Source organism: Sebastes fasciatus, chromosome 12, assembly GCF_043250625.1.
Source record: "Sebastes fasciatus isolate fSebFas1 chromosome 12, fSebFas1.pri, whole genome shotgun sequence".
Taxonomy (NCBI): Eukaryota; Metazoa; Chordata; class Actinopteri; order Perciformes; family Sebastidae; genus Sebastes; species Sebastes fasciatus.
In genome coordinates, this window is record NC_133806.1 from 16,855,946 (window position 1) to 16,882,691 (window position 26,746).

At 40.6% G+C, this 26,746-nt stretch overlaps 2 protein-coding genes across 5 annotated transcripts in view; one reads left to right on the plus strand and one right to left on the minus strand.

Moving 5' to 3' along the window:
* Positions 1-26,746, minus strand: part of flad1 (flavin adenine dinucleotide synthetase 1) — a 276,153-nt gene that overhangs the window by 189,135 nt on the left and 60,272 nt on the right. The gene's annotated exons all lie outside the window — the stretch shown is intronic.
* atp8b2 (ATPase phospholipid transporting 8B2) overlaps positions 1-26,746 on the plus strand; it is a 34,245-nt gene that overhangs the window by 1,608 nt on the left and 5,891 nt on the right. Inside the window, exons 2-27 of one of the 4 annotated variants that reach the window (XM_074653650.1) lie at positions 1,185-1,252; positions 2,581-2,628; positions 4,893-5,177; positions 8,997-9,055; positions 9,163-9,276; positions 10,694-10,792; positions 10,932-10,993; positions 11,175-11,247; positions 11,577-11,647; positions 11,748-11,827; positions 12,371-12,529; positions 12,608-12,696; positions 12,873-13,069; positions 13,779-13,899; positions 14,434-14,521; positions 15,230-15,264; positions 15,373-15,532; positions 15,621-15,809; positions 17,452-17,567; positions 17,786-17,950; positions 18,595-18,706; positions 19,855-19,960; positions 22,312-22,555; positions 22,738-22,921; positions 25,132-25,355; positions 25,466-25,549. In XM_074653650.1, the coding sequence (XP_074509751.1) occupies positions 5,063-5,177; positions 8,997-9,055; positions 9,163-9,276; positions 10,694-10,792; positions 10,932-10,993; positions 11,175-11,247; positions 11,577-11,647; positions 11,748-11,827; positions 12,371-12,529; positions 12,608-12,696; positions 12,873-13,069; positions 13,779-13,899; positions 14,434-14,521; positions 15,230-15,264; positions 15,373-15,532; positions 15,621-15,809; positions 17,452-17,567; positions 17,786-17,950; positions 18,595-18,706; positions 19,855-19,960; positions 22,312-22,555; positions 22,738-22,921; positions 25,132-25,355; positions 25,466-25,549 (2,946 nt within the window). In that variant the 5' untranslated portion in view covers positions 1,185-1,252; positions 2,581-2,628; positions 4,893-5,062. Of the gene's footprint in view, positions 1-1,184; positions 1,253-2,580; positions 2,629-3,533; positions 5,178-8,996; positions 9,056-9,162; positions 9,277-10,693; positions 10,793-10,931; positions 10,994-11,174; positions 11,248-11,576; positions 11,648-11,747; positions 11,828-12,370; positions 12,530-12,607; positions 12,697-12,872; positions 13,070-13,778; positions 13,900-14,433; positions 14,522-15,229; positions 15,265-15,372; positions 15,533-15,620; positions 15,810-17,451; positions 17,568-17,785; positions 17,951-18,594; positions 18,707-19,854; positions 19,961-22,311; positions 22,556-22,737; positions 22,922-25,131; positions 25,356-25,465; positions 25,550-26,746 lie in introns of those variants that run through there. The other 3 variants (XM_074653651.1, XM_074653652.1, XM_074653649.1) reach the window with 3 other exon arrangements.

The following is a 26,746-nucleotide window of genomic DNA, read 5'->3' on the forward strand; positions in this document are numbered from 1 at the left end:
ATTACATACAGTACATGTATGCATGTTTTTTGTGATGTTTAAGATGTGAGATACTGAATTTGGAGTTGCAATTCACACTTTTCATCGAGGACTTTTGCTGCTCAAAATCCTTTAAAACTTGAGCCAGACTCCAGTGAGAGAGATGAAAGGAACTCTGCAAGAAGGTGCCAAGAAAGGTGCTCAGATATTCAGCGTGTGCCCGGTGTTTCTCACTCCTCAGGTTAGCCAGCTTTATTTCATCAGGGCGCTGCAGGTCTGTAGGGTTATAACAAGACGGCAGCTACAGATGGAGAGCGAGAGAGAGGGAGGGATGTGACATCTGAAAGACTGGTGAGAGGCGAGAGAACATGGCAAACAACTCTCATTCCACCGTCTCTATTAGATCCATAAAGAGGTCGTATCCAGTGAAGAGTGTATGACGTGGCGAGAGACGATGCTTGAAACTGTAGCTGAAAGCCGATCGGCCCGACTCACATGGAGAGAGACAGAGCCGCTCTTTTCTCAGGAGTATTGATTGGAGGCTCGCTGCCCCTTGTCTGCCATACTGTTTGTACCTTCTAGTATGCACTACAAAACCCCAGACTGGGATGTATAACGCCTCGCATCTGCAGCCTCACCTCTCATGTTTCTGCCGTTACTTAGCCGAGATAAAGCACAGTGAGTGAAAGCAGCGAGGTGTGTGATATTAACAGGTCAGCATAAATGTGTAGAGGGGAAAGTGAGAAGAGAAGATAAGAGTGCTGGGCAACATTACTCGTTCTCATCCACTGTAGGAGGAGACTGACAGTGGATCTGGCCCGAGCCACCGGTCCCCAGACACTGTGTGCCACAGAGATAGATGCAGCTGAATGTCATTTCCTCATTACGGCACTAACAGACCAGAGATTCTCTGGTGTGTGTGTGTGTGTGTGTGTGTGTGTGTGTCCGGTTGTTTAGCGGATGTAGTGCCTGATTTATTTAGCACTTTCTCTCTTCTGTGAGGCAAATAAATGTATCTCACACCCTGAAACTAAAAAAAGGCACTTGACTTCAGTTTTAAAAAAAGTGAGCGTTTTCTCTGTCACACTTTGTTTCAGAAGAAAGTATCTGTTTATCCTCTTCTATAACCACTTCAACCTTCCTCCTTCCTCAGTGCCTCTCTCAACAATTAAGGCTACTTCTCTTCTTTGTCTTTCTTTCTGCAGACAATCCCATGGGCCATAGCAGAAGGACGCCGGCAGAGTGGAGATGTTCAGAAAGAGGCCTCCTCCAGGTCAGTACCGGACACTCTACACACTAATCGCTTGTTCATTCAGGGTCAACTAGTTTCCTTAGTGTTAGTGCTCCTGATGGCAGGAAAGCTAAAAAGAGTTTTGACTTTTATCTGGTGTTAACAAGTGTTCTTAGTGACTGGATTTTAACATACAGGTATGAATGCACACAGGATGTATGGAGGATAATCTGATTTTACAAACCAAGTCTGGAGGTGTTCAAGGATGCATTAAGAGCACGCTGAACACAAGCGTGAATGCAATCATGCATTATAATAAATGTCTTACTCTACTATACTTATTATATAGGCTAATATACAGTATATAGCTACTCTACGTTAATAGATGTCCAGACAAACAGTGTCATCACTGGTGATTGCTGAAGAGAGATTGCTGTAACCACCTTTTCTTCAGTTTTAAAAAGACAACACACATAACAGCATAACCTGCCTCTCATGTTTCCTTCAAACTGTAAACACAAGGGAAATAAATATATGTTATTGGAGTGTAAACTTGACATGAAGAAGTCAAATCAGATCTCAGTGAGGACAACAGACATACAGCATAGTTGTATATTTAATCTGACTTGTAATATCCACAGTCAGTCTGGATACAAGTTGCGTGTTATTGCCAAGTACAAAGGGGACCACAGTGAGGCAGTGCTAGTCCTTTACGTAAGGTGCCCACGCAGGGTTGGAGGGAAGAGCCTCTTAGAGATCCCAGCATCAAGGATGCATTGCTGGACATTAAGGGGCCCTATTGATTGCAGTTTACGAAAATAGATGTGAAGTTTAATTGAAAAGTTTGTCTTTTATATGATATGCTGTCATCATTATTTACATGTTGAAGACTTGCAAACTTGACTGTGTCGGGCTGATACACAGCGTGTTGTTGCAGTGTGAATTAGATTTTTGCTGGGTTTTGGTTTTTGCCCCTGTGGATGCTATTTTGGATGGATTTGGATGATTTTTTTTAATTTTTTTTTGGGGTGTTTTTATGCTTTTATTGGATAGTAATAGTGGAGAGAGAGCAAATGTGAGGAAAGAGAGTAGGGGAATGACATTTTTGTAAGAGAATCTCATCTCATCCACTCTCACCCATCTTTCCTGTTCTGTCTAAATAATACAATTCAGTTTAATTACACTAAACAGGCTTTTATTTACCTGGGTGAATTAAGACTGATTGGGACATAAGGTCAAATAGGACAGTATAACTACACAGGGTTTTATTTTCTCACCCAATGAGTGAAAACAAAAACCTTTTTGCTGAGCTCTAGCTGTGAAACCACATAATCAAAATGGCATGCTCTCATTGGTGTGATATCACGTAGGTGGGCGGGGCCAGCATCAAACAGGAAGTTGACCCTGCAACACAAGAGGTGAGGGAAATGACATGACCTTTAGCTAGTTTTCTAGCTAGTTTTAGCAAGCTTTGATGGAAACATGAATGTGATGTGCAACAAAATCAGTAGAAAATGTGTTAATATCATGTTTCTATTATTGGAATTAGGTTGTTTATATTTTGTCAGCATGATTTTGGGTGATTGGGACAGTGCTAAAAGGCTTTGCTATTGAAGAAAATGATCAACCATGCTATAGAGAAGCACTGTGCTGTGTATGCTCTAGATTAGTGGTTCCCTTCATGTGTGCCGGGCTTTAATCAACCACAACAATAAACAATGATTTCCCGTCATAGGCTAGATTTTTTTAAAGCGTGAAAACAGAGTCATGATGAGGTGCAGAAGTCTAGTTTTCTCTCAGAACACTTGAATTACAATATGCTGAAAGGTTATTATGGAATTTTTGCCCAATGATGCCAAAAAAATTGTTGCCTGCTGCAGGTTTAAGTAGCATTTTCAATGTAGAATACTTCCTATATCGCTGGATGTGCTGTCCCAATCACCCTAATACAAACAAAACAACAAACAAAAAAAGGTCTTGGGTCAGTTTACACAAAAGATTATGCGGCGCCTCCTTGGAATATGATATAACCTTCGTTCCTCCTTAAATGGATAGGTAATGTGTTGGGCTATATTTTTGTAATTTAATCACCCTTAAAGCTGAAGTAGGTGAGATTGGAGCAAATATGATTAAAAAAAGTTATTTTTATAAAACGGTGGCTATATCGTGACAGTAATACATGAAACAGGTAACCTGAAAAAAATCATGTGCCTCCGGTGTCCTCCGGTGTCCTCTGGTGCTCCTAATGTACCGGAGGAAAACAAGCAGTAAGAGCTGATCTGAGGTCCGCTATCCAGCTGCCGTCTATGAGAGCCGGCTGTCAATCACTCGCGAACTTTCAGAATCATCTTGTAGTGTACGGTTTAGCTGTAAAATTAGAAAGTTTGTGACGCCGCCGCCATTGTGAAATCTGGTGAAGGAACGCCAAGTTCCGGTCACATGACCGCAGCACAGCCAATAGGAACGCTCTCTCAATGAAATGACCTGTGATTGGTCAAAGTCTCCCGTCACGGATAGATTTTTTAAAGCCTGAAAACAGAGCCATGGTGAGGTCCAGAAGTCTCGTTATCTCTCAGAACACTTGAATTATAATATACTGAAAGGTTATTATGAAATTTTTGCCCAATGATGCCAAAAACATTCTGCCTACTGCCACTTTAAAGTCAGAGTTAGTGGTGGTGCATCATATTCAGAAGTGTTTGTAATATTCTGCCCCCTCATATATGTGAATAGAAGCCACTTTAATTCACAATACCTAATTACAGCTCTGACTTAAATGTAAGCTATGTGTCAATACTTATCATCGTGAATATTGATCAGCCATGTGTGCACCTGTAGTGGTGGGAATGCAAGCCAGCACTTCAGTACATTATGTTCGTTTTGTCTTCCTTTGCAGCACGTGTTAAATATGTATTCTGCACATCAGCTCAAAGCAAGATCAGGGGATGTATATGAATCGTGGGTGAAAGCGTGAGGTAGGCAGTCTTTAATGTATACTGCACGAGGCTCCCCCTGCAGCACGTGCACCTGTCTGACCCCGCCCACTGCAGTGCACCTTCTCCCTTTAAACACGGGGCCGGAAACTGGAGCTGCTGCACGAGCCACTTTGGCTCTGAATGCCACAGCAATGCTCCAATCTGCTCATGCTCTGTAGATCCAAAATGGCGTTCAGTTTCCTCATCACAGCGATGCTCAGCTTCAGCTGTGAGATATCCCTGCAGAGGAGGCTGTTGCCGTGGTAACGCCGGTCAAACACAGAGCCTGTGTGGTGACGTAATGCCTCCAGCGGACAGTGTTGATGTTGTGGATGAGACTGTTAACAGCTGACGGTGCAGACTGCGCGCAGCTGAGTGATGAGGCTGCTGTGGTGCAGGATTGATATAAAACACGTGTGATTTGCATAAATGTGTGCGTCATCGAGACAAAAAACTTTACAACCTCTAGGATAAATAAATATTTATAATAATAATAATAATAATATAATAATTTATAATATACAGTATAGGCCTAATCTTAAGAAGCCAGAGCGTGCTTAAATGAACTGCAAAGTTGCTGACCTTATTATAAAAAATAAATGACCTCACTGTTTCTGCAGCAGGAGAGAGAGAAAACAGAGCAGATGATGATGTGAGGGTGTGTATGTGTGTGTGTGTATGTGTGTGTGTGTTTGGGTTGTGTGGAGAGAGGTAGCCACAGAGAGGCAGCAGGGACGGGACGCTGCTCTGTTAATCCAACTTGACTGAAGTTATAGGACCGGAGCTGATCGTCCTTGCAGAGATGCTGCGGTCATTGAAACAAACGACGCACATCTATAACAAGAGTTCAGACGGTGACTGTTAGAGTGAAGTGAAGATGACAGTACTGAAAGACATCCCGGACAAATGGTTTCCACTCGTTCTGCCTCTGAAAAGAATAAAGAAACAGAAAGGACTGAATGATGGAGCCACATCGAAAAAGAAGCGGACAGGTACTATAGTCATCATCATCATCATCACCATCATCATCATCATCATCATCATCATCATCATCAGGAGGCTGTTGATTGTACAAACTGCATCTCAAATAAACATCATCCTCATCAACAACTGAGTCCAAGTTTCATTGCTGCTGCTTCATCTCACTCACCCTATTTTATACTTGTGTTTGTGTGCATCTCATTATATTAGCCTACATGTCTGCATAACAGATCTAATTATAGCTTATACTCTATAACACTTTGTGCTGCTGTTCCTTTAATCACTGAGCTTTTTTCATTCTGTTAATTAAACATTAACAGCCACAGTAAATTAAATAACAGCAAAATAACAATAACTGTAATTCTTCATACTTAGATTACTGTTAAGTCTTCACTGCAAACTAGTGTTGTTTTTCTTCTGTTTTTCAGTTTCATATGTGCCTCAAAGTCATCGCTCAATTTGAGCTGTTTTCCTGATGTTTAGTGTTGATTATGTATCTGTGCATGTGTAAACAAACCTCTGAATCCGATTTTTGCATAAATAAGTAGTAGGATGATGATGTCCTTGTTGTCTCTACTGCCCGAGACACTGATCAATCTCCCAGGCGCCAGCCTACGCTGTCACTGCACTGCCGTGTCGTCTGTATCCTTTTATTCCTTAGCTTAACTATCACAAATCACACTGGATGTGCACCTTCATTTGACCTCCAGCCCACCAGTCTGTCACTGTTTCACCCACCGCATTGCCTTTACAGCGAATTAGATCACTCTGTGTGTGTGTGTGTGTGTGTGCGCGCGTGTGTGTGTGCACGCGCACGACTGCAGATGATTCTACTGTCCCATCTTCATCTAATTAAATCAGCCACAGTGAGTGATGATCACTTCTGCAGTCTGTTCCTGACTTAAAGGTTTAGTCATGACAATGACAACAGCGTTTCCCATAGCTCAGATTGACTGGGCTCTCTGGTCATTATTGTTATGACGTCATTGTGTGTTCACTGTGTTGTGGGACTGTGTGCTGCATGTTGAGCATGTGGCACGAGCCCTCACATGTTCAGCCATGGTGGGAGGGGAGAGTGTTAAAGAGACAGGGGTGATAGAAAATGACTGCTTTTGGATTACTGTCCTGTGTAAGATAGTATGCAATTGAGTATTTTAGTTTGAATCAATATTTATGTGCTCCTTTATGTCTCAGTTGTTTATGGAAACCTTACGCTCGCAGCAGAGTAAAGCCTGCGACTGAAAGTTCCTCAGTAATGGAGCTTTATGGATTTATACAGACTTGCTGTGTAGCATCTAGTCTGCGTCAGGGCTTCTAATGCCCTTGAAGCTGTCAGAGGCATTAAACACTTAATGGACAGTTTGCTAAAGATGCTCATGCATTCAGGTCAGGTTGGCCAGCTTGCACAGCTGGTACAGACACCGCCTGGGTCTGACAGCAGATGCTGGGAAGCCTCAGTGTCTGTGCTTACCTGGCACAAGCATCTTACCCTCTTTCCATGGAGGGTTGCAGCTTTTACGCTGCCTTGTCAGACAGATCTCTCTCTCTGGTGGGTGAACGTCCCCCCCCCCCCCCCCCCCAGAAAGCAGCGTAACGACCTTCAGGTATAGATGGGAGAGGTGCCAAAGGGAAAAAGGAATTGGAAGAGTTCCAACAGATTAGATGTTGGAGGATGTGCACCTACACAATCAGACAAATCTGATATTGTTATACTAACCAGAGTTTAGAAGAGAGAGCAGATCAAATATCATCAGAGCTGGATTCTAATGTGGTGCAACATGCCTGCACTCAAATTAACTTTACATACGCAGTAGATAAGAGTTGAATGCAACCTACAGTCTATCACTTTCTCTAATAGATATACTTGTTTTTCTGATTTTACCAATAAAACAAGAATATTTTAACTTCTTTTTGGAGGAGGCCGATTGTTTATTGCAAATTATATTGACATCATGTTAATAATACACATTTGATAATATTGTACAGCTATGGATACAAACTCTCCACCTCCCTACACTCGTAATCAATGACCAGGACTACTTAATGGTAATATTTAATGATTTTTGCATCAATGCGAGGAAGCCCCTTATATTTGTCCTGTATTTATCATGCAAATTAAAAACAGACATTCCTGGTTATTTTATCAATAAGCATTTTCTCAACAGAAAATGTATGTTAAATATCCACTTAATATATATCCATATCAATATACTGTATAGACTGTCACAATATCAGATTTTCACCACACGATTATCACGGCCAAAATAATTCACAATAATGATATTATCGCGATATCTATAGATGTCAAATTAAAGAAAATAATGTTAAATCATCTTTGTTTATTGTGTTTGTTGTTTAAGTGCAGGGCGGTTGAGAGAAAGTCTGTAACCGTAATGCACAAAAGCAATATAAGAGGCGCTGGATTATTTACATAATATTATCATATGTGTATATTAACATTATATCAACATTTCATTTTTAAATATCATGGTTATCGTCAATAACGGTATATCGCCACACCCCTAACTGTATAATATATCAAACACAGTATATATCAGTATCGCAATATAAAGTAACAAACCCTCCGATAGAGGGTATTGTCCACTCATTCTGTTACACGTGTAACTCTCCTTTGGTATTAGCACCTGATGGCATCTTAAAATGTAAAACAAAGGGAGAGATGGCAAATAACTTGTATTTTCTAACTTGACTAAATCCACTGTGACATCAGCCCAGCTGGTCTGTAGTCGACCTGAGCTCATCTGCTGCACCAAATCTGTCTTCTAACCTGTAACAACAAAGAGGAGCTCTTATGTTATCTCTTTCAGTGGCCTGTGTTTGTTTGTTTGGTACAGCGGAGACCAAGATAGGTCGGGGCTTCACAGTGCTGCAGAAACACAGGAAACCACATGGTCTTTGTTTATGTGCGTGCGTTTGATTATAGGGCCTCTGTTGTGTGTTGTCCCTTCCTGTGGCGCCTCGTTGACTCTCAGTCATCAGTCAAAAGTCAAAAGTCAGTTGAGGACTTTGTTGTTTCTGAGCTACAGTACGTCTCTGCAAAACATCTTTTGGCCCTGAATGTTACTGTATATCTGTGTGTGTGTGTGTGTGTGTGTGTGTGTGTGTGTGTGTGTGCATGTGAACTGTGTACAGTCCTGTGCAAAACAGGCCAGTCATTTAAATTAAAAAGCAGTCTCATCACTATTAGAGGAGACAGGCCTGGCGGAGGATGAGGAGGAGGGGAACTCCCGAACTACCTTGCTTCAGCATAAAGAGAAACCTAAAAACAGCACACGGATAAAGAGCAGGGTCAGGCGGGGACTTCTATTCTCTATAGATTTACAGTAAGTGTAATGGATGTAACGCTTCATCTGTGACTACCTGTAATGGGTCCCAGTACTCCTGTTGACTCAAACAGATGTACAAATCTGTGGTTACGTGTTGCATATCTGTGACAGATTGTACATTAAGAGACAGAGGCAGCGGATAATTAAAGATCGGAGGTAATTGGTCTGATTATTAATTCTGCTGTGTGTGTATGAGACAGAATGATTGTGTCAGACCTAATACTAAAACAACCTCCAGCAGACTACTCCAGCTTCATTGATTTATAAATAAATGCACTAACATAATGGACTGTCTGTCTCCTTCACTCTCTTTCTCTGTCCAGGTCTCCGAAGGATTTTACTGATATCGACATCCTTTAGGAATTACAATTGGTCCTCTTGTGCACTTTGACACACAGAGATGCAGCGGTTTGGGTGCTTTCTGTATATCTTTGTTATGATATCATCCTTTAATGACTCCTATTGTGTCTTGTGTTTCTGCAGAGGAGGAGAGAAGGGTCAGAGCCAATGACAGAGAGTACAACGAAAAGTTTCAGTACGCGGTAAGACCGTTTTGTTCCAAAATATGCTCAAGGAGACGAGAGAACATTTGAATCATTGAAGCGATTGAACTGAGAGTCCTTATAATTGTTCCCTCTTCCTCATCCAGAGTAACTGCATCATGACATCCAAGTACAACATCGTCACCTTTCTGCCCGTCAACTTGTTTGAGCAGTTCCAGGAAGTAGCCAACACCTACTTCCTTTTCCTGCTCATACTACAGGTGAGGAGAGGAGGTGAAGGAGGTGAAGGAAAAGAGGGATGTAAGCATGGCACAGGGAGAGAGAGAGAGAGAGAGTGAGTGTGTGAGAGTGCGGCTGGAGCGTCAAAGGCTGAAGAGTTACTATTTACATCTCAAAAGGACAGTAGTCAGAATGTGACAGTTTGCTTGAGACATGTAAATTCAATGAAATGGTAATAGGTAATAATAAGGGACTAATAAGGGAATTGAGGGACCTGAGAGCACAGCCAGCGCTGTATGAGATAAAACATATCCTACCAAACAGTTTCACAAGGACACCTCTCACAGTCTGAATTTCTCAGTTATAACGTTCAACTTTTCAACATCGCTGCTTCAGTTTAGTTGATTTTTAGCCATGATAGCAGGGTTGGCAATGTTAGTCCACCACTTTGGCCCAGACTGACAACTCTTTGATGGCTTACCATGACATTTTGTACAGTTATTGTCCCCAGAGGATTAATGCTACTGACTTTGGTGATCATCTGACTTTTACTCTAGTGGCACCAGCAGGCTAATTTATCCAATACTTTTGTTGTATGACTAAACTAGTGACATACCCATCAACCTCAGCTGTAGTGTATGGAGGAGGGAAACTGACAAACTCAAAAAATAACGAAATAAATGACTTGATAAATAAATATATATGCCATTATATGAACCAAAATTAGTATTAAAAATAAATGTTGGCATGAATTAATTAATATAATGTCACATAAATTTATATTTCTGTTTTTTTAATTTGCTTCTTTATTTATTTATCTTGGTATTACTTCCTCTATCCATCTACTCTTCTATTTAATTTTACCTGTTATTTATTTTTATTAACTTTTTAATTCATTTTTTGGGGGGGATTTATTTTGTATTTATTTAAAATGTATTTTTAATTAATTTATTAATTATTTAATTGTATTTATTTATATACTTTTATTTTAAATTTATTTTGGATTTTGGTAGGTTCCAGCCTCCATAGGCTGTACATTGTGTTTAGTGCCAAATGTTAGCATGCTAAATTAAGATGGTGAACATGGTAAAAATTATACCTGCTAAACATCAACATGTTAACAGTCATTGTTGATATATATATATATATAAGCATGCTGACATTAAATACAGCCTCACAGAGTCACTAGCATGGCTGCTGACTCTTAGTCTTTCCATGTTTTAAACCCAGGGAATATATATATATACAGTTGTACAACCTTAGTGCTTATTAAATCCACTTGGAACCGTCTCACCAGCACCTGAACATGGTTCAGTCAGGTGCACTCAGGTTCTTCAGGAGCTCAGCGGTCTGCTGTGTGGCTATAGGGTCAGACGTATCTGTCTCTGTATCACACTCTGCCTTTGTGTCCTTTTTCAAACTAATCTGCAAATCAACCTTCTCTCTGCCTCTGTCTAGTTAATACCTCAGATCTCCTCCCTCTCCTGGTTCACTACCATCGTGCCTTTAGCTCTGGTGCTGAGCATCACCGCAGTAAAGGATGCCACAGACGACTACGTGAGCATGGTTTTTTGACGCACTACATCCTCACGGAGTCTTACAGTGAAATACAGGAACATCTGATTATTTCTAGCAGACTCGACTTTGACTGTAACATGCTCCTGAAAACCTCACACTGATCTTTTTTCTCTTGCAGTTTCGTCACAAGAGCGACAACCAAGTGAACAACCGCCAGTCTCAGGTCCTCATCCGTGGCTCGTGAGTCTCCTGTGTTGTCATTTGCAACTAAGCACTCACCAGGGCTGTTGTTTCCTAAACTAAGACATGAAATGTATTATTCAAATTTCAACAGTTTTTCTTTGCAAAGTTTCTTCAATCACAATGATTTCTTAGCTTCTATAACTGTTGTCTCTCTTCACACTGTTTCTCTCTGTTTCAGGCTACGGAATGAAAAGTGGTTGAACGTTCGAGTGGGTGATATCATCAAACTGGAAAACAAACAGTTTGTGGCAGTAAGTGTGTGATGTACATTGCCACATGCACACACACACACAGTGATCAGTAGTCTTGCAGGGTGCATTTTGATTAAGACTACTTTATCTACCATTCTAGCATTAGACTGTTCCGAGTGTAACCGTCTGGATATGCTTGTGATCATGATGGCTATTTATACTGTATTGTAGACCGATTCAGTACAGTATGTGCTTTATTAGACTAACTTGTTTGCAGATGCTAATTTTTTATTTTTTTTTCATCACTGTGCCATCTGGGCCTCAGTAATTCTGTTCCTGTGCCGTCAGTGCAGTGCAGTGGATGCTCAGCTATTGTATCTCTTTTTCAGGCTGACCTGCTCCTGTTGTCCAGCAGCGAACCTCACGGACTCTGTTACATCGAGACAGCCGAGCTGGACGGGTCAGAAAACGCACCACATCTCTTACCATCAACTCATCGACAATCTGCAGAAGCAACGGGACGCTACATCTAAATCGCTGTGTGCTGTGTTATCTTGCAGAGAGACCAATATGAAGGTTCGTCAGTCCGTCTCAGTGACGTCCGAACTTGGAGGCCCGAACAACTTGGCTTTGTTTGATGGTGAGTTTAAAAAAAAAATCATCCTCTTCATCTTCCTGTCTTGATAATATAATATAGGTCATCAGGTTTCAGTGTTTATAAGGCAAGCGTGATCCACCTTCACACCCTCGCACATGAGCACAAAATGTACACACACACACTTTCTGTCTGCCCTACCCTGCCAGCATTGAACGACAGCCTATCATCACCCGCCCACTAGTCTCACACAACCAAAGACTTTAGTGTCAGCAGCACAGCGCGCCCACACACACACACACACACACACACACACTCCTCACCTGCTGCACAAAATGCATTACTGCAGCAAATCAACCCACACATATCAACTTACGAAAGGTATGTGTTTCAGCATGATGTCAGGTGGATGATTAATTCAGCACTATATCATACAGCTAGGAAAATAAACCTAATACATAAACCTAATACTGCAATTGGATTTAATAGACATCTGATTTATATTTATATTTTTATTTATGTGTGTGTGTGTGTGTGTGTGTGTGTGTGTGTGTGTGTGTGTGTGTGTGTGTGTGTGTGTGTATGAAGGTGAGGTGGTATGTGAGCCCCCCAACAACAAGCTGGATCGTTTCTGTGGGACTCTGTACTGGAGAGACAAGAAATACACCCTGACCAACCAGAACATGCTGCTGCGAGGATGCGTCCTCCGCAACACGGAGGCCTGCTACGGCCTCGTCATCTTTGCAGGTCTGTTTGTATTTGTGTGTGAAAGAAGTATGTATGTGACGTGTATAACAGGTTTAACTACCCCTGTTTTTGTCTCAGGCCCAGATACCAAGCTGATGCAGAACAGCGGTCGCACCAAGTTTAAGCGTACGAGCATCGATCGCCTGATGAACACTCTGGTCCTCTGGGTAGGACACCCCAAACCTCTCACTTTCATGGCTCATATAGTCACTATTTCAGGACATGAACTCAGTGGCTTGAATTTAGTTTCATATATCTCCTGTATTCGATCCTAATTTGGGCTCAGCTGACCAGAGATATCTGCTTGTACTCTTGCTTACTCTGTCTGTAATGTGTCTATCAGATCTTTGGCTTCCTGGTGTGTATGGGTGTCATCCTTGCTGTTGGTAACGCCGTGTGGGAGAGAGAGGTGGGCTCCCTGTTTCAGAGCTACCTGCCCTGGGACCCTCCGGTGGACAACTTCCTGTTCTCGGCCTTCCTCTCCTTCTGGTCTTACATCATCATCCTCAACACCGTGGTGCCTATCTCTCTGTATGTCAGGTGAGGAGAAGTCCAAGGCATACTGTGTAAAAGAAAAGTATATGTATATCGAAGAGTGGCGAAAGACATATATGAATCACAGAAAATGAACAGAAGTGGTATTAAAGGGAGAGTTTAGGTGTTTTGAAGTGGGGTTGTATGAGGTACTTATCCATACTCAGTGTATTACCTACAGTAGATGACGGTCGGCTCACTCCCGCTTAGAAAAACAGACAGGAGTTACCACACGGAAGCAAAGCAATGTACTGCTGTGGACGGGGCAGCTATATGAAGAATATTTTCGCTGGGTTACCTTGCCGTGAGACAGCTATACAGTCTATGTTTCCGACAGGGAACTGAAGCTGTAATCTACGCTCTCACCAAAGCAACCAGACTCCATTGGAAAAAAACAGTAATTTTACCTTGCCGAACACGTGAGTTGCTGATCTACCGTTGCCTCAATCAGTTAGTTTGTTTTGTGTTATTGTGTTATTTTGGTTATTTCGGATTGATGATTTATTTAGGTGAGTATTTCTTGTAGGTGGCTAAAATACGTTTTGCTATTGGCCTCGTCCGCAGCAGTACATTGCTTTGCTAAACTATTAACTGATGAGCATTTATTGTCCTCTCTCTCTGTGTGTTCAAGGTGTACTGTTAGTGTTGTAAGTTATATGACTTTTACTTTACTGTTTTTGTAACCATGTCCCTCTCTCACCTGTCTGTGTGTCAGTGTGGAGGTGATCAGGCTGGGCCACAGCTACTTCATTAACTGGGACCAGCAGATGTTTTGCTCCCAGTGTAACACAGCAGCTGAGGCCAGGACCACCACCCTGAACGAGGAGCTGGGCCAGGTGGGCAGCCACAGTTACAATACAGCAAACAGTCTGTGTGTTCATATTGATATTTCATGCATGTTTATTGATTGTATATTTTGCCCATCCATCCTACATTCATTTGAGTTTCTGTTGCTTTTCTGATGCTTAGTTAATTTATCTTAAATTCTTTTAAAATGCGTTTCTATTTATTTTTCAATACATTCTGCAATAACATAATGAATCACTTGTTTCTTTACTGCACATGCAGACTAAAAGGAATCTAAATTAAGAGCTGAGGAGGCTTCACAGATTGGTCTGAAGAGTGCATCACTCTCTTGGGCTTTAAATAGTGTTCAGTAAAGGCAGTCAAAAGATTTCTCACCCTATACCCATTTCATGCATCTCAATTTTTAAGATAATTTAGATCCAAAATGAAGTTGAAGATCTTTATTTTTATTTCAGAATACGACAATAGCTTAATCTTACTTCTATATTTACAATAATTTTACAACAATTACATTATCTGTGTTATTTTAGATTCAGTGTGACCATTTAATTTGTTTCCTTTAGGTTGAGTATATCTTCAGTGACAAGACTGGAACTCTCACTCAGAACATCATGAGCTTCAATAAGTGCTCCATCAATAGACAGACTTACGGTAAGTGTGCACACAAACACACATATACACTTAGTGGCCACTTTATTAGGCACACCTATACATTCTATTGCAGTCATTCCCAAAGACTGGGTCGGAGCCCACAAGTTGGTCGCCAGAGATTTTACCAGGGTCGCCAAATAAATGAGCAGAATTTCTTAATCCTTTATTTAACATTTATATCTGCAGTACACCTTTGAGCCACATGAGGGAGCCTGAATGTATAGTGTTCAGTTTTATTAAATTGTATTAATTCAACAATATGTGTATTGCTGATGTCACAGTTAAAGGTGTTGTTGTACTGGACTACATTATATTTTTGTCCTTTCTATTCACATATATGAGGGGGGAGAATATTAGAAACACTTCTGAATATGATGCACCACCACTAACTCTGACCTTAATGCTAAAACTGAACATATAATTGAATTAATACCTCCATGACAACACATCTATATAGGCATAAAAGCAGACTTTATTGACTATATGGCAAAACAGTTGTATTGGATTGCATTAGCTTGTACAGATGTACCTAATAAAGTGGCCACTGAGTGTAATCAACATGCACAAAAACTACACAACACAGTCTTAAACGTGTGTGTGTTTGTGTCTGTGTGTGTGTGTGTGTGTGTGTGTGTGTGTGTGTGTGTGTGTGTGTGTGTGTGTGTGTGTGTGTGTGTGTGTGTGTGTGTGTGTGTGTGTTACTGTCAGGTGAAGGAACAGACCCGTTGGGACCTCAGCCAAAGGTAAGTAGCCATATCTGTTTTTGCATGCATTCATACACATGCGTATGTAGTATGTACTCCTAGTTTATGGCGTATTATCAGAGTCCCTGACTCATCATTTATCATCAGAGATTGGACTTCACCCCCTTCAACCACCTGGCGGACCCAGACTTCTGTTTCTATGACGACACCCTGCTGGAATCAGTGAAAGTGGGAGACGCACACACTCATGAGTTTTTCCGCCTGCTCTCCCTCTGTCACACCGTCATGAGTGAGGAGAAGAGTGAGGGTGAGAGAGGGGAATCTGGGAGGTGGAATGGCAGCAAACATTGACACCGTCTGTCTGTTATTTATCATCACTTTATCTGTCCACCCAGGAGAGCTGTTTTATAAGGCTCAGTCTCCAGATGAGGGCGCTCTAGTGACAGCAGCTCGAAACTTCGGCTTTGTGTTTCGCTCCCGAACACCCGGGACGATAACCACGACAGAGATTGGACGACCTGTCACCTACACTCTGCTCGCCATACTGGACTTCAACAACATACGCAAGAGGATGTCTGTTATAGGTGTGCAAGGATCGTCATTTTCAGTTTACTAAAAAACTGAAAATTTGTTGGTGTTCATTCTAAAGGAACAGAAGGGATCTATTAGCAGAAATGGAATATAATATTAATATCTATGTTTTCATTAGTGTATAATCACCTGATCACAGATGTACCAAACACTGGCTCTAGAGAGAGCCATTCATGTCACCCTAGTTCTCCTACATGCTTGGCACTCTGGAGAGATTCAGTTTGTTGCATTCTCCTTGTTTTCACTTCATTTTATTTTGCCTGAAGACTTTTCACTTGTCATAAAGCAACCTTACTGTAGATAGGCTACAATGATGAGCACCTTGTTGCAGTAGAAATGTTGGGTGTACAGTATGTCTGTCACATTATCAGATTTTCACTACGCGATTATCGTGGCCAAAAGAATTCACGATAACGATATTATTGTGATATCTATAGAAAATTTGAAAAAAGTCAAATAAATTTTTAAAGATGCTCTATATGATATCCAGAGCATTAATATAGCAGCAAACAACTATTTGCTATGTAAAGATAAAGAGGAGTAATGTCTACCTGAGCAGAGAATGAAGTCCCTCACTCTCTGTGTGTGTTGTAATCAGAGCTTCTCTTTGCTTTGTTGACATCGCCGGGCCGGCCGCACGTGCTTTTAATAGGGATGTCACGGTGCCAGAAATCTAGTAGTCGATACCAATACCAGTGTGAATTTACACGATTCTCTATACTAATTCGATACCACGGTAAAAAAAACAATAATTCTCATGTAATTCAACAGGCACTCCTTTATTAAAACATTTGAACGTTACAAAAAACAGGCATGTAGCCTTTAAGTAATAAATAAAAAGAAACGTCTATTAACATTGCAAAACAGAACAGTGGCATGTAGCCCTCAAGTATTTAAAATCAACAATATTGTCTGGATGTCTGTCTTTGAGGTGCTTTGCTAAATTGGAAGTATTTGCTCCTTCGGAAAGAAAAGTACGACGGCACCGTTACTGCACCGCATACTGTTTTTTTTTAAAAATCCGAACGCAAAGTACTTCCATACCCGACTCTTGCATTTAGCACCTTTAATTCTGGTTATTGTGCGTTTTGTCTCTTTTTTGGCAAATTAATTACACTTAAAATACAAGTGTCCATAATTGTATATTTAAAATTATTTAAGAGGTGCTGGGTTATTGAAGTGAAAATCACTTTAAATCTGAGATCTTGGAGCACTCTTCTTTTATTCTTGGATGCCATTAACGCAACGAGAACTGTATATAATATGTATTTAATCATGATCCACACTCGCACCAACTGGCAGGAGATCGCCAGTTAGTCAGGTTTACATTTCAACCCTCAGTGATATTTCACTGTGTGTCCCTGTGATTGGTCTTCTTGTAATGAGTTGGAAAACAGCCCAGAAATCACAGGTCATAAATCCCCCTGGCCTTAGCAACAGCTTTGGTCTTGCAACAGAGCAGCAAGGCCACGAGGCACTGAGCACAAGTTTATACATCATTGCCACAAACAGCCTGTCACCCACTGTGTGCAGGGATGACATTTATTGAAGATGAAAAAGAGGGGAGTCTGAAGAGTCTGGTTATTTGAAGGTGGTGGAAGAGTTGTTGAAGTATTTTGTCTTCTTTACACTCAGTGCGTAACCCAGAGGGCAGGATCCGTCTGTACTGTAAAGGAGCCGACACTGTGCTGCTGGAGAGACTTCACCCCTGTAACCAGGAACTGATGAATATCACCTCAGACCACCTCAATGTGAGTAAACACACATGCACATTCACTCTTGGATGGATGGAGCTGTACTGCCATCTAGTGTCTCTTGGAAACATATATCACCTTGATATGTGGCCTAAATTTGGACCTAATGATAGTGGAATAGAGTACCATCAACCTACAGGACTTCATTGTTTCACCTCATGTGTGTCCTCATGTCAGAACGTGTGTATATGTTTGTGTTATATATGTGGCTCCAGGAGTATGCAGCAGATGGTTTGCGGACGCTGGCGCTGGCCTACAGGGACCTGTCAGAGGACGAGTGGGAGGCATGGTCAGAGAGCCACCGCTGCGCCGACAAGGCCGCCAGCTGCAGAGAGGACCGACTGGCAGCCGCTTACGAGGAGATAGAACAAGACATGATGGTTAGTGACTTGATGTGAGAGTGTGCATCCATGTCTGATGTTGTGTGTCTGACTTTCACTTTCTTTAAATGGAACATTAAGCCATTTGTTTGTCACACAATTTATGACTTCCTTCCGCAAACTGAATAAAAATGGCATTTAAAAAAAAAAAAAGGGAACTTTAGGTTTCGTTGGATGAAGCGTCTGGGCTATAACTGGAAAGGGGAAATTCCTTTCTTTTACTGTAACTAAACAACAGCGTCAGATCTTGTCAGTGCAGGATGTTGTTTTATTGATTTAATGAGTTGGATTGATGGTAAGCCATTTCAAGTCATAAGATAGACATTGTTTTTATGCCCTACTGATATTCCCTGGCAGTATAATAACTGGAATTTATGTGTGTGTGTGTGTGTGTGTGTGTGTGTGTGTGCGTGTGTGTGTGTGTGTGTGTGTGTGTGTGTGTGTGTGTGCGTGCGTGCGTGTGTGTGTGTGTGTGTGTGTGTGTGTGTGTGTGTGTGTGTGCGTGCGTGCGTGCGTGCGTGCGTGCGTGCGTGCGTGTGTGCGTGCGTGTGTGTGTGTGTGTGTGTGTGTGTGTGTGTGTGTGTGTGTGTGTGTGTGTGTGCGTGTGCGTGCGTGCGTGCGTGTGCGTGCGTGTGTGTGTCTAGCTCCTGGGTGCCACCGCTATAGAGGACAAGCTGCAGGAAGGCGTCCCAGAAACCATCGCTGTCCTCAATCTGGCTAACATTAAGATCTGGGTTCTCACTGGAGACAAGCAGGGTGAGACAGACACACTTTTACACACGCTTTCAGAGCTTCATTTGGAAGCAGTTGTTTAAAAAGCACCACCATTTGCAAAGAATGAAACAAACAAAGAGATACTAAAGGGCATCTCAGCACGGTATCGAGGACGTGTACATACAATGTACACATCCTGTTGACATTGTGCTCCGACACTCAAATCTCAACAGACCGCGAATTATGCCTGACATTCACTGAAATGGTCAACATAAAACTAGGCAAACCTGCAGATATGTAGAGTTGTAGAGAACTTAGATTTAAAGGTACAGTGTGTGGGATTTGGCGGCATCTAGTGGTGCGGTTGCAGATTGCAACCAACTGAGTACCCCTCCACTCACTCCTCCCTTTCCAAGACTGCGGTAACGTGAGCTGCCGAGTTCAAAACCGTGGTAACGCCGTTCACCTCACTCAGAGGCCATCCTTACCATAATAACACTACTTTAGGAGCAACGGAAGTCAGACGGCGGCTGGTGGTACAACGGTTTTGCCCTTTTGCGGCTCACGTTACCACGGTTTCACAAGCGTGTCTGAGAACTACGGTGGCCTTCAGGTAATGTAAAAACGTGAAAGGCTCTCTCTAGAGCCAGTGTTTGGTTTGTCCGTTCTGGGCTACTGTACAAACATGGCAGAGCAACATGGTGGACTCTGTGAAGAGGACCCGCTCCCTATGTAGATATGTTATGATTTGACACTATATAAAAATAAATTGAATTGAATTAAATAAGTTTGGCTCATTCTAACAACAATTCTTAGTTTCAGGTGATTATACACTAATGAAAACATAGTTATGAATATTATATTCTATTTCTGCTAATAGCTAATGTTACACACTGTTCCTTGGGCAAAAGAATATATGTTCTGTGTGATCTCCAGCTGATTACAACTATTGGTCACACTGACCAAGAGCCAATCATCAACAGAGCCAGGTCCATGTGCCAGCCACAATTATATAATTGATCTGTGGTGGCAAAAAGCATGCAAGCAGTGGAATTAAATCACTTTTCTCAAATATGAATAAAGATATAAACATGTTCAGCTCAACTGTTTATCTTTATCAGGAATCTTGAACATGTTCAACTGAAATTATTAACTGAACTTTAGTAACTCTCTCCGTTTCTCTCACACAGAGACGGCTGTCAATATAGGTTACTCCTGCAAGATGCTGACAGATGATATGGCCGAGGTGTTCATCATCAGTGGACACACTGTCCAGAGCGTACGGCAGGAGCTCGGGTCAGTCCGTCTGTCTGTCTGTCTGTCTGTCTGTCTGTCTGTCTGTCTGGTGTTTCTGTTTTCACTGTAGGATCCACACTGAACAAAAATGACAAAAGGCATGTGTTGATCAGAAAATAACTGAGAAGTGTACGCATGATTGGAGTGAGTAGTTGTGGAAGTGCAGTGTTCCAGCTGGTGGTTAATCCAAGCTTTGATTTAGCCACTAAATCAAAACACTAAAACCACCAAGCTGGTTACGTCAATTTTAGGGCTGCATGATTACGGCCAAAATGATAATCACAATTATTTTGATCGATATTGAGATCACTATTATTTATCATGATTATTCATTGATTTTAGGGACAATATTTCTATTTCACTTTCACATTTAAATTAACAGACCACTGCTTTCACTTCCATGTTGTGCTACATTCCTGCTAACGTACAAATATTTGCATCAAAATGAGAGACCGGTCCTTATTCACATTGCATCTCCTAGAGGCAAAATGAAATTGTACCAACATTTTTTACCCAACATTAAATCAACAGAGCACTACTTTCACTTTAATATTGCGCTACATTCCTGCCAATTAACGAATCTTTGCAACAAAAGATGGCATGACAGCTCCCCAAATGTTAAGCCAAAACATCTTGACCTGTTTAGGTAGCGCTTGATTTGATATGCAGCAGAGTTTTCTATGAGCAGAGCACACATTTTAACGTCAATATCGCAGTGGATCATGTTCATTTAATTGTGGGAAGCCAGAATCATGATCGCGATTAATATTAGATTAATTGTGCAGCCCTAAAGTCTGTTCATTGAGTGCGAACATAGTTAGTAGTTTACATACATAGTAGTTTCTTTCAAGAAGTAAAAGATCTATAATTTCTAATGTAAAACCAGCATATGTAAAAGATTTTGTCCTGTCAATGACAATATCATTGTTGATGCTAGTGCAACAATCTGCACAATCCTGCCTTGTTGGAAATTTCTCTCAGTGTTGTTGACTGATGCTCTTGTGACTAATCTTCTGTACTATATGGTGTATGAGCACACACTGTATTTCCCATAATCACGGCTCTTAAAGCTTTGCATGGCCTGAAGATTGCATACCACAGTTCCCGTATCTTGTGTGAATTGCAATAACTTTATTGCCATTACAACAAAAGCTATAAGTTAGCTTGGTGAGCTCATAGTGCTATACGGGAAAGACATGACAACACACAACAAAACATACTGATGAAACCTTATTATGATTAAAACATTTGGTAACACCTACAATAACCATCATTAATAAATGGTAAATTGATTAAACTCAATTAAACTTTAATTAATAGTTATTTTACTGTTAACAAACAATGAAATGATAATTAATAATGTTTATTAATCATTAATAATGCTATAATTTATGCTTAATCTATCATTGGTTTGTGTAAATAATCAGTTTATAAATTATATATTATGTCATAAGCTGATATTTATTTATTGTTGCACACATTATAACATTGTATATACTATATTAAGTATAATGATTACCAAATTATTTGCAAACCTTTTAAGAAAACATTTGTAAAATATCTATAAGCATTACATAGATATATGGACCAGAAACCCATTATTAACCATTGACAAACTATTAACTATTTATTTAAATGATATTTATAGATCTTTTGTAATTTATTTATTAACCATTTAATAAGGTATTATAAACATCAGTTGCAACTTTATAACAGCCATTCAAATAATGTTTATAGATGTTTTACAAGTGATTTCTCAAAGGTTTGCAAATAATTTGGTAATCATTATCAAATACTTAATATAGTAAATAAAATGTTATAATGTGTACAGCAATAGACGGTTAAAATAACATGAATTATAGCATTACTAATAATTATTTAACATTATTAATTATTATTGCATTGTTCCATTTTAATTAACTATCAATTTACTATTTATTAATGATGGTTATTATAAAGTGTTACCAAACATTTTTTATAAATAAAGAAGATACAAAGCTTAACATAAAACGTAACTTAAAGTGCCAAAAGTTTTCCATTCAAGAGTCAAATAGTCTAAACATACAGTATGTAGAACAGCAACACCATGACGCCATCTTGATGTTTTTTGTGTGTCGGACCAGTTAACATACAGATGTTGCAGGGATTTGGGTGCTAAATGGATGTAGGCCAGGTATGAAACAACAGCGATAACTTCAGGGTCCTATTTATATCTATATCTATATTTATATCTCTTCTTTGATTTGTTTTCTCACCTGTGTCCGTTTTCCCATTCCTCTTTCATCTCCTCCCTATTTCCTCCTCTAAAGACAAGCCCTGTTGATGTCGAGTTTGTTTGTCTTCCTCTCCAGGAGAGCGAGGGAAAGGATGATCGAGCTCTCGCGACCCAGAGATGGCGGGAAGGAGGAGGGGATGGAGGGATGTTTCATTGGTAATGGGTTCAGAGAGGGACAAGAAGGAGATGGTACGGTAGGAGGAGGAGGGAAACAGCTGCAGTGCCCTCCTCCTCCTCCTCCATCACCACCACCACCTCCCTCCAACCTCATGGACAACATCTCTGGAGAGTTTGCCCTCGTAATCAACGGTCACAGTCTGGTATGACACTCCCGCCACACTCACATACTGTGCACGTACACAAAACAAGCAGAATTAAACTGTCAACTGTCAAATGTGTAACTTGCATCAACAAAACTATTGTTTTTCAAAGTACTTTTCTTCCACAGATGCAACTCTGACCCTTTAAACTTATCCACTCTCTCCCCTCTTTTCTTTGACAGGCCCACGCACTAGAAGCAGACATGGAGATGGAGTTTGTGTCGACGGCATGCGCGTGCAAAGCAGTGATTTGCTGCAGAGTCACCCCGCTGCAAAAAGCTCAGGTGGTGGAGCTCATCAAGAAACACAAGAAGGCCGTCACTCTGGCTATAGGAGATGGAGCGAACGACGTTAGCATGATCAAAAGTGAGTTGTGCAGACATGGAGGACAGGACGGAGAGGAAAGAGGGAAGTAGCTGCATGGGTGGCAGCGTTGACCTTTAGGCAATGGACATTCTCAGCAGAAGTGTAGAAGTTGTTTACCTACATGGTGTTACTAGTAGTGACGAAGGTGGTGTGGAAATGTATGTTGCAGTAGGTGTGATGTCTTCATCAAGTTAGGTACTGATGTCTTAGTGTCTTCAGTGTGGTGAGTGTCCTCTCGAACCCTACGGACCCGCAGGTTGGCCACATATTGCGCTGTGCAGACAAACATTGTTCATACCATATTTTCAATTCTAATGGAAATCCCAAACATACCAAATCTGTCCGACTGAACTTTGGGAAAATGTGTATAACATGATAAACAAGACATCTTGGATATTTTCATTTGATGAAATGGTACAGCCATGAAATACATTAAGTCTTACTGTATGCAGCATACTCACATACATGGACGGATTATAAGACAATGGGCCCCTGGGCACAGACATGTAAAGGCCCATACTCTTCAAAATACATATTTTTCTTCGTTTTGCTTCTCTTTGTAAGCGTATCGAGTCTCTTTTTGGTCGTTTTGCAACTCTTTTTGGTCGTTTTGCAACTCTTTTAGGTTGTTTTGCAACTCTTTTATGTTGTTTTGCATCTCTTTTTGGTCGTTTTGCATCTCTTTTATGTTGTTTTGCATCTCTTTTTGGTCATTTTGCATCTCTTTTAGGTTGTTTTGCATCTCTTTTTGGTCGTTTTATATCTCTTTCTAGTTATTTTGGTGTCTCTTTTTGGTAGTTTTTCATCTTTTTGTGGTCTTTTGGTGTCTCTTTTTGGTAGTTTTGCATCTCTTTGTGGTCATTTTGTATCTCTTTTTGGTAGTTTGGTGTCTCATTTTGGTCATTTCACATCTCCATGGTAGTTTTGTATCTGTTTTTGGTAGTATTGTATCCCTTTGTAGTCCTTTTGCATCTCTTTGTAGTCGTGCATCACTGTGTTACTTTGCATCTCTCTGTAGATGTTTTGCATCTCTATGTAGATGTTTTGCATCTCTTCGTGGTCTTTTTGTGTCTCGTTTTGGTTGTTTTCTGTTTCATTTTGGTCATTTCTTGTCTCTGTGCTGGTTTTGTGTCTCATTTTGGTAGTATTGCATCTCTTTGAAGATGCAAAACTGAAGAAATGTTAGCAGTAACTTCAAACAGAGACTCTGGCCCAGGGGCCACCTAGCCTGTTGGGACCCTGGACCCTATGCCCACTAGGCGTGTTCAGTTACCCGTCCATGCTCATACTGTGTGTTTGAATATTTCACTCAGTGCATACAGCATATAGCTTCATCAAGAGTTGCAAAAAGGCGATACAGAATGAAAGTAAGATGTTGTTGTGACGTTAAAGCTGCTTAAGGGGAAACAAAGGGAGAGGTTTGGTTTAGCCAATAACCCAATGTTTTGTTTCTCGAAGTGTATTTGTAATAGTCTTTGTTTTGTAAGTGTTGCATCACCTCGTGTGTTTGTCTGTTGATGTACGTCATGTGAACATGTATATGTGAATGTTTCTTCAAATGAATTTATGCAAGTACAAAAGCAGAAATACAGCGATTGGTTCACATCCTGTGATTTAAGCTCTTCAAATCTCAATATTAGCATTTGTTTTTTTCTGAGGCATTTGTTTTATCTGTTCCTCTTTTTAGTGAGTAATAATAATAGATCGTTTACTAATGCTTTATAGATGACTTATAAGCAATTAGAGAAAATGTGGGTTGCTAGCTTGTTAAGAAAATCTCTGGCTGGTATTTATCCTGTTTTACCGCTTATCTTCTGAGTCAAAGATTTTTTTCCCAACCTGGAAACCCAAAACTGATACCACTCTCATTTTATACGGTAAATATGAAGCTACTGTGAGTTAGCTGAGCTTAGCATAAAGACTGGAGACAGGGGCAAACTGCATTGAAATGTTGAATGATTTATTACCTGTTAATAAAGAAATTAGTTTCAGTTTATTAACACTTCATAAAGGGTGTCTTTATAGAATGTGGTAGTATTTTATCTAGATGAGTTAAATTGCTTATTTCTCTTTATTTCTAATAGTACAGAGACGATTTGTTATCAAAAACCCTACAAGAAAACCAATAACCAAAATCCAGTTTTTCCAGCTATAGCCAGCTTTATGTGTCTCTCTTTCTCTCTTGTGTCCTTCTCTTTCCACTCCTCCAGGTGCTCATATCGGAGTTGGTATCTCAGGTCAGGAGGGGATCCAGGCCGCACTGTCCAGTGACTACTCCTTCTCCCAGTTCCGCTTCCTACAGCGTCTCCTGCTGGTGCACGGTCGCTGGTCCTACCTGCGCATGTGCCGTTTCCTCTGCTACTTCTTCTACAAGAACTTTGCCTTCACCATGGTGCACTTCTGGTTCGGCTTCTTCTGTGGCTTCTCGGCGCAGGTCAGAGAGAGTAGAGCTCATCTTTACGTCAACACTCAGGGGTTAGGAAAGTGTAATCATGGTTTTCACTTTGTCTGTGTTTTCATGTCCATCTCCTCTCTCTTTCGCAGACGGTGTACGATCAGTACTTCATCACTCTCTACAACATTGTCTACACCTCCCTCCCTGTGCTGGCCATGGGGATATTTGACCAGGTCTGTTCACGCATACTGTGCATGCTGTATTGGTTCCCCTATATTGAAGAACCACATGAATGTTGGGGAATTCTCTGTTGCTGTCTAAATATTTATCAGCCATTTATCAACACATTCAAAAAAGATGAAGCCATATTCTTGGTTTTTATCTATTTATAAAGCCCTGAGTTTCAACTTGCCATCATACATCACGTCCTTATTAGATCGGTCATTATTTGACTCGTTCAAGTGATCGGCTAAAGCTTGAAGTCCCGCATGCAAACATTAAATTTGGGGAAACTGCTCTTGGTGTTCGTGCTGCACAAACTTGGAACAGTTTACATAACACATTAACACGATTGTACCTGTCTGACTGAATGCTTCTTGTAATCCGTTATTATGTTCTTGTGTGTATTTATTCTCTTTTATTGTACTCTTGACATGATTGTAAATGAGGACATGCCCTCAATGATTCCTTGAGATTTAAATAATGCAATTGAATGGATTTTTGTTACATTAGCGGGAGATGACAATGTCGGTCTGTTGGTCGGTCATTCCACCACTTTGGACCAGACTGAAATATCTCAGCAACATGGTATCCAGAGGATGAATCCTACTGACTTTAAAATCCCCTGACTGCTCCTCTAGTCAAGCGAAGTGTTTCTCAAATGCTGGTAGGATACTAGTACCCCTAGGGGTACTTTGGAGTACTGCAGGGGGTACGTGAGATTTTATAAACTGGTAATTTAAAAAATATCAGTCATGCATAATTCCTAAAATAATGATACTATAATAAGTTCAATAAAAAAATGTAAACGTAAGTTTGATAAACCACATTTTATGTTCAATATATTTTTCATATTTTCAATGTAATCGTCAACTGCCGCAACAAACGCATTATTTGTTTTTCTATCAGAAATAGTTTGGGTTAGTTAGGGGCTACTTGGCCGAAAAAAAATATTTCAAAGGGGGTACATTATTGAAAGAAATTTGAGAACCACTTCTCTAGTGCCACAATAAGGTTGACATTCATGATTTGAGTGAAATGTCGGGAAAACTACTGAATGGATTGCCATGACATTCATCCATGATGACGTTCAGGATATTGTTCTAACTTTGCTGATCCTTTAATTTTTTCATCTACAGTTTGGGTCTATGTGTACTTCCTGTTAGCTGATGTCATTAACATACACTGCAACCAGGAATAAACTGGGACAC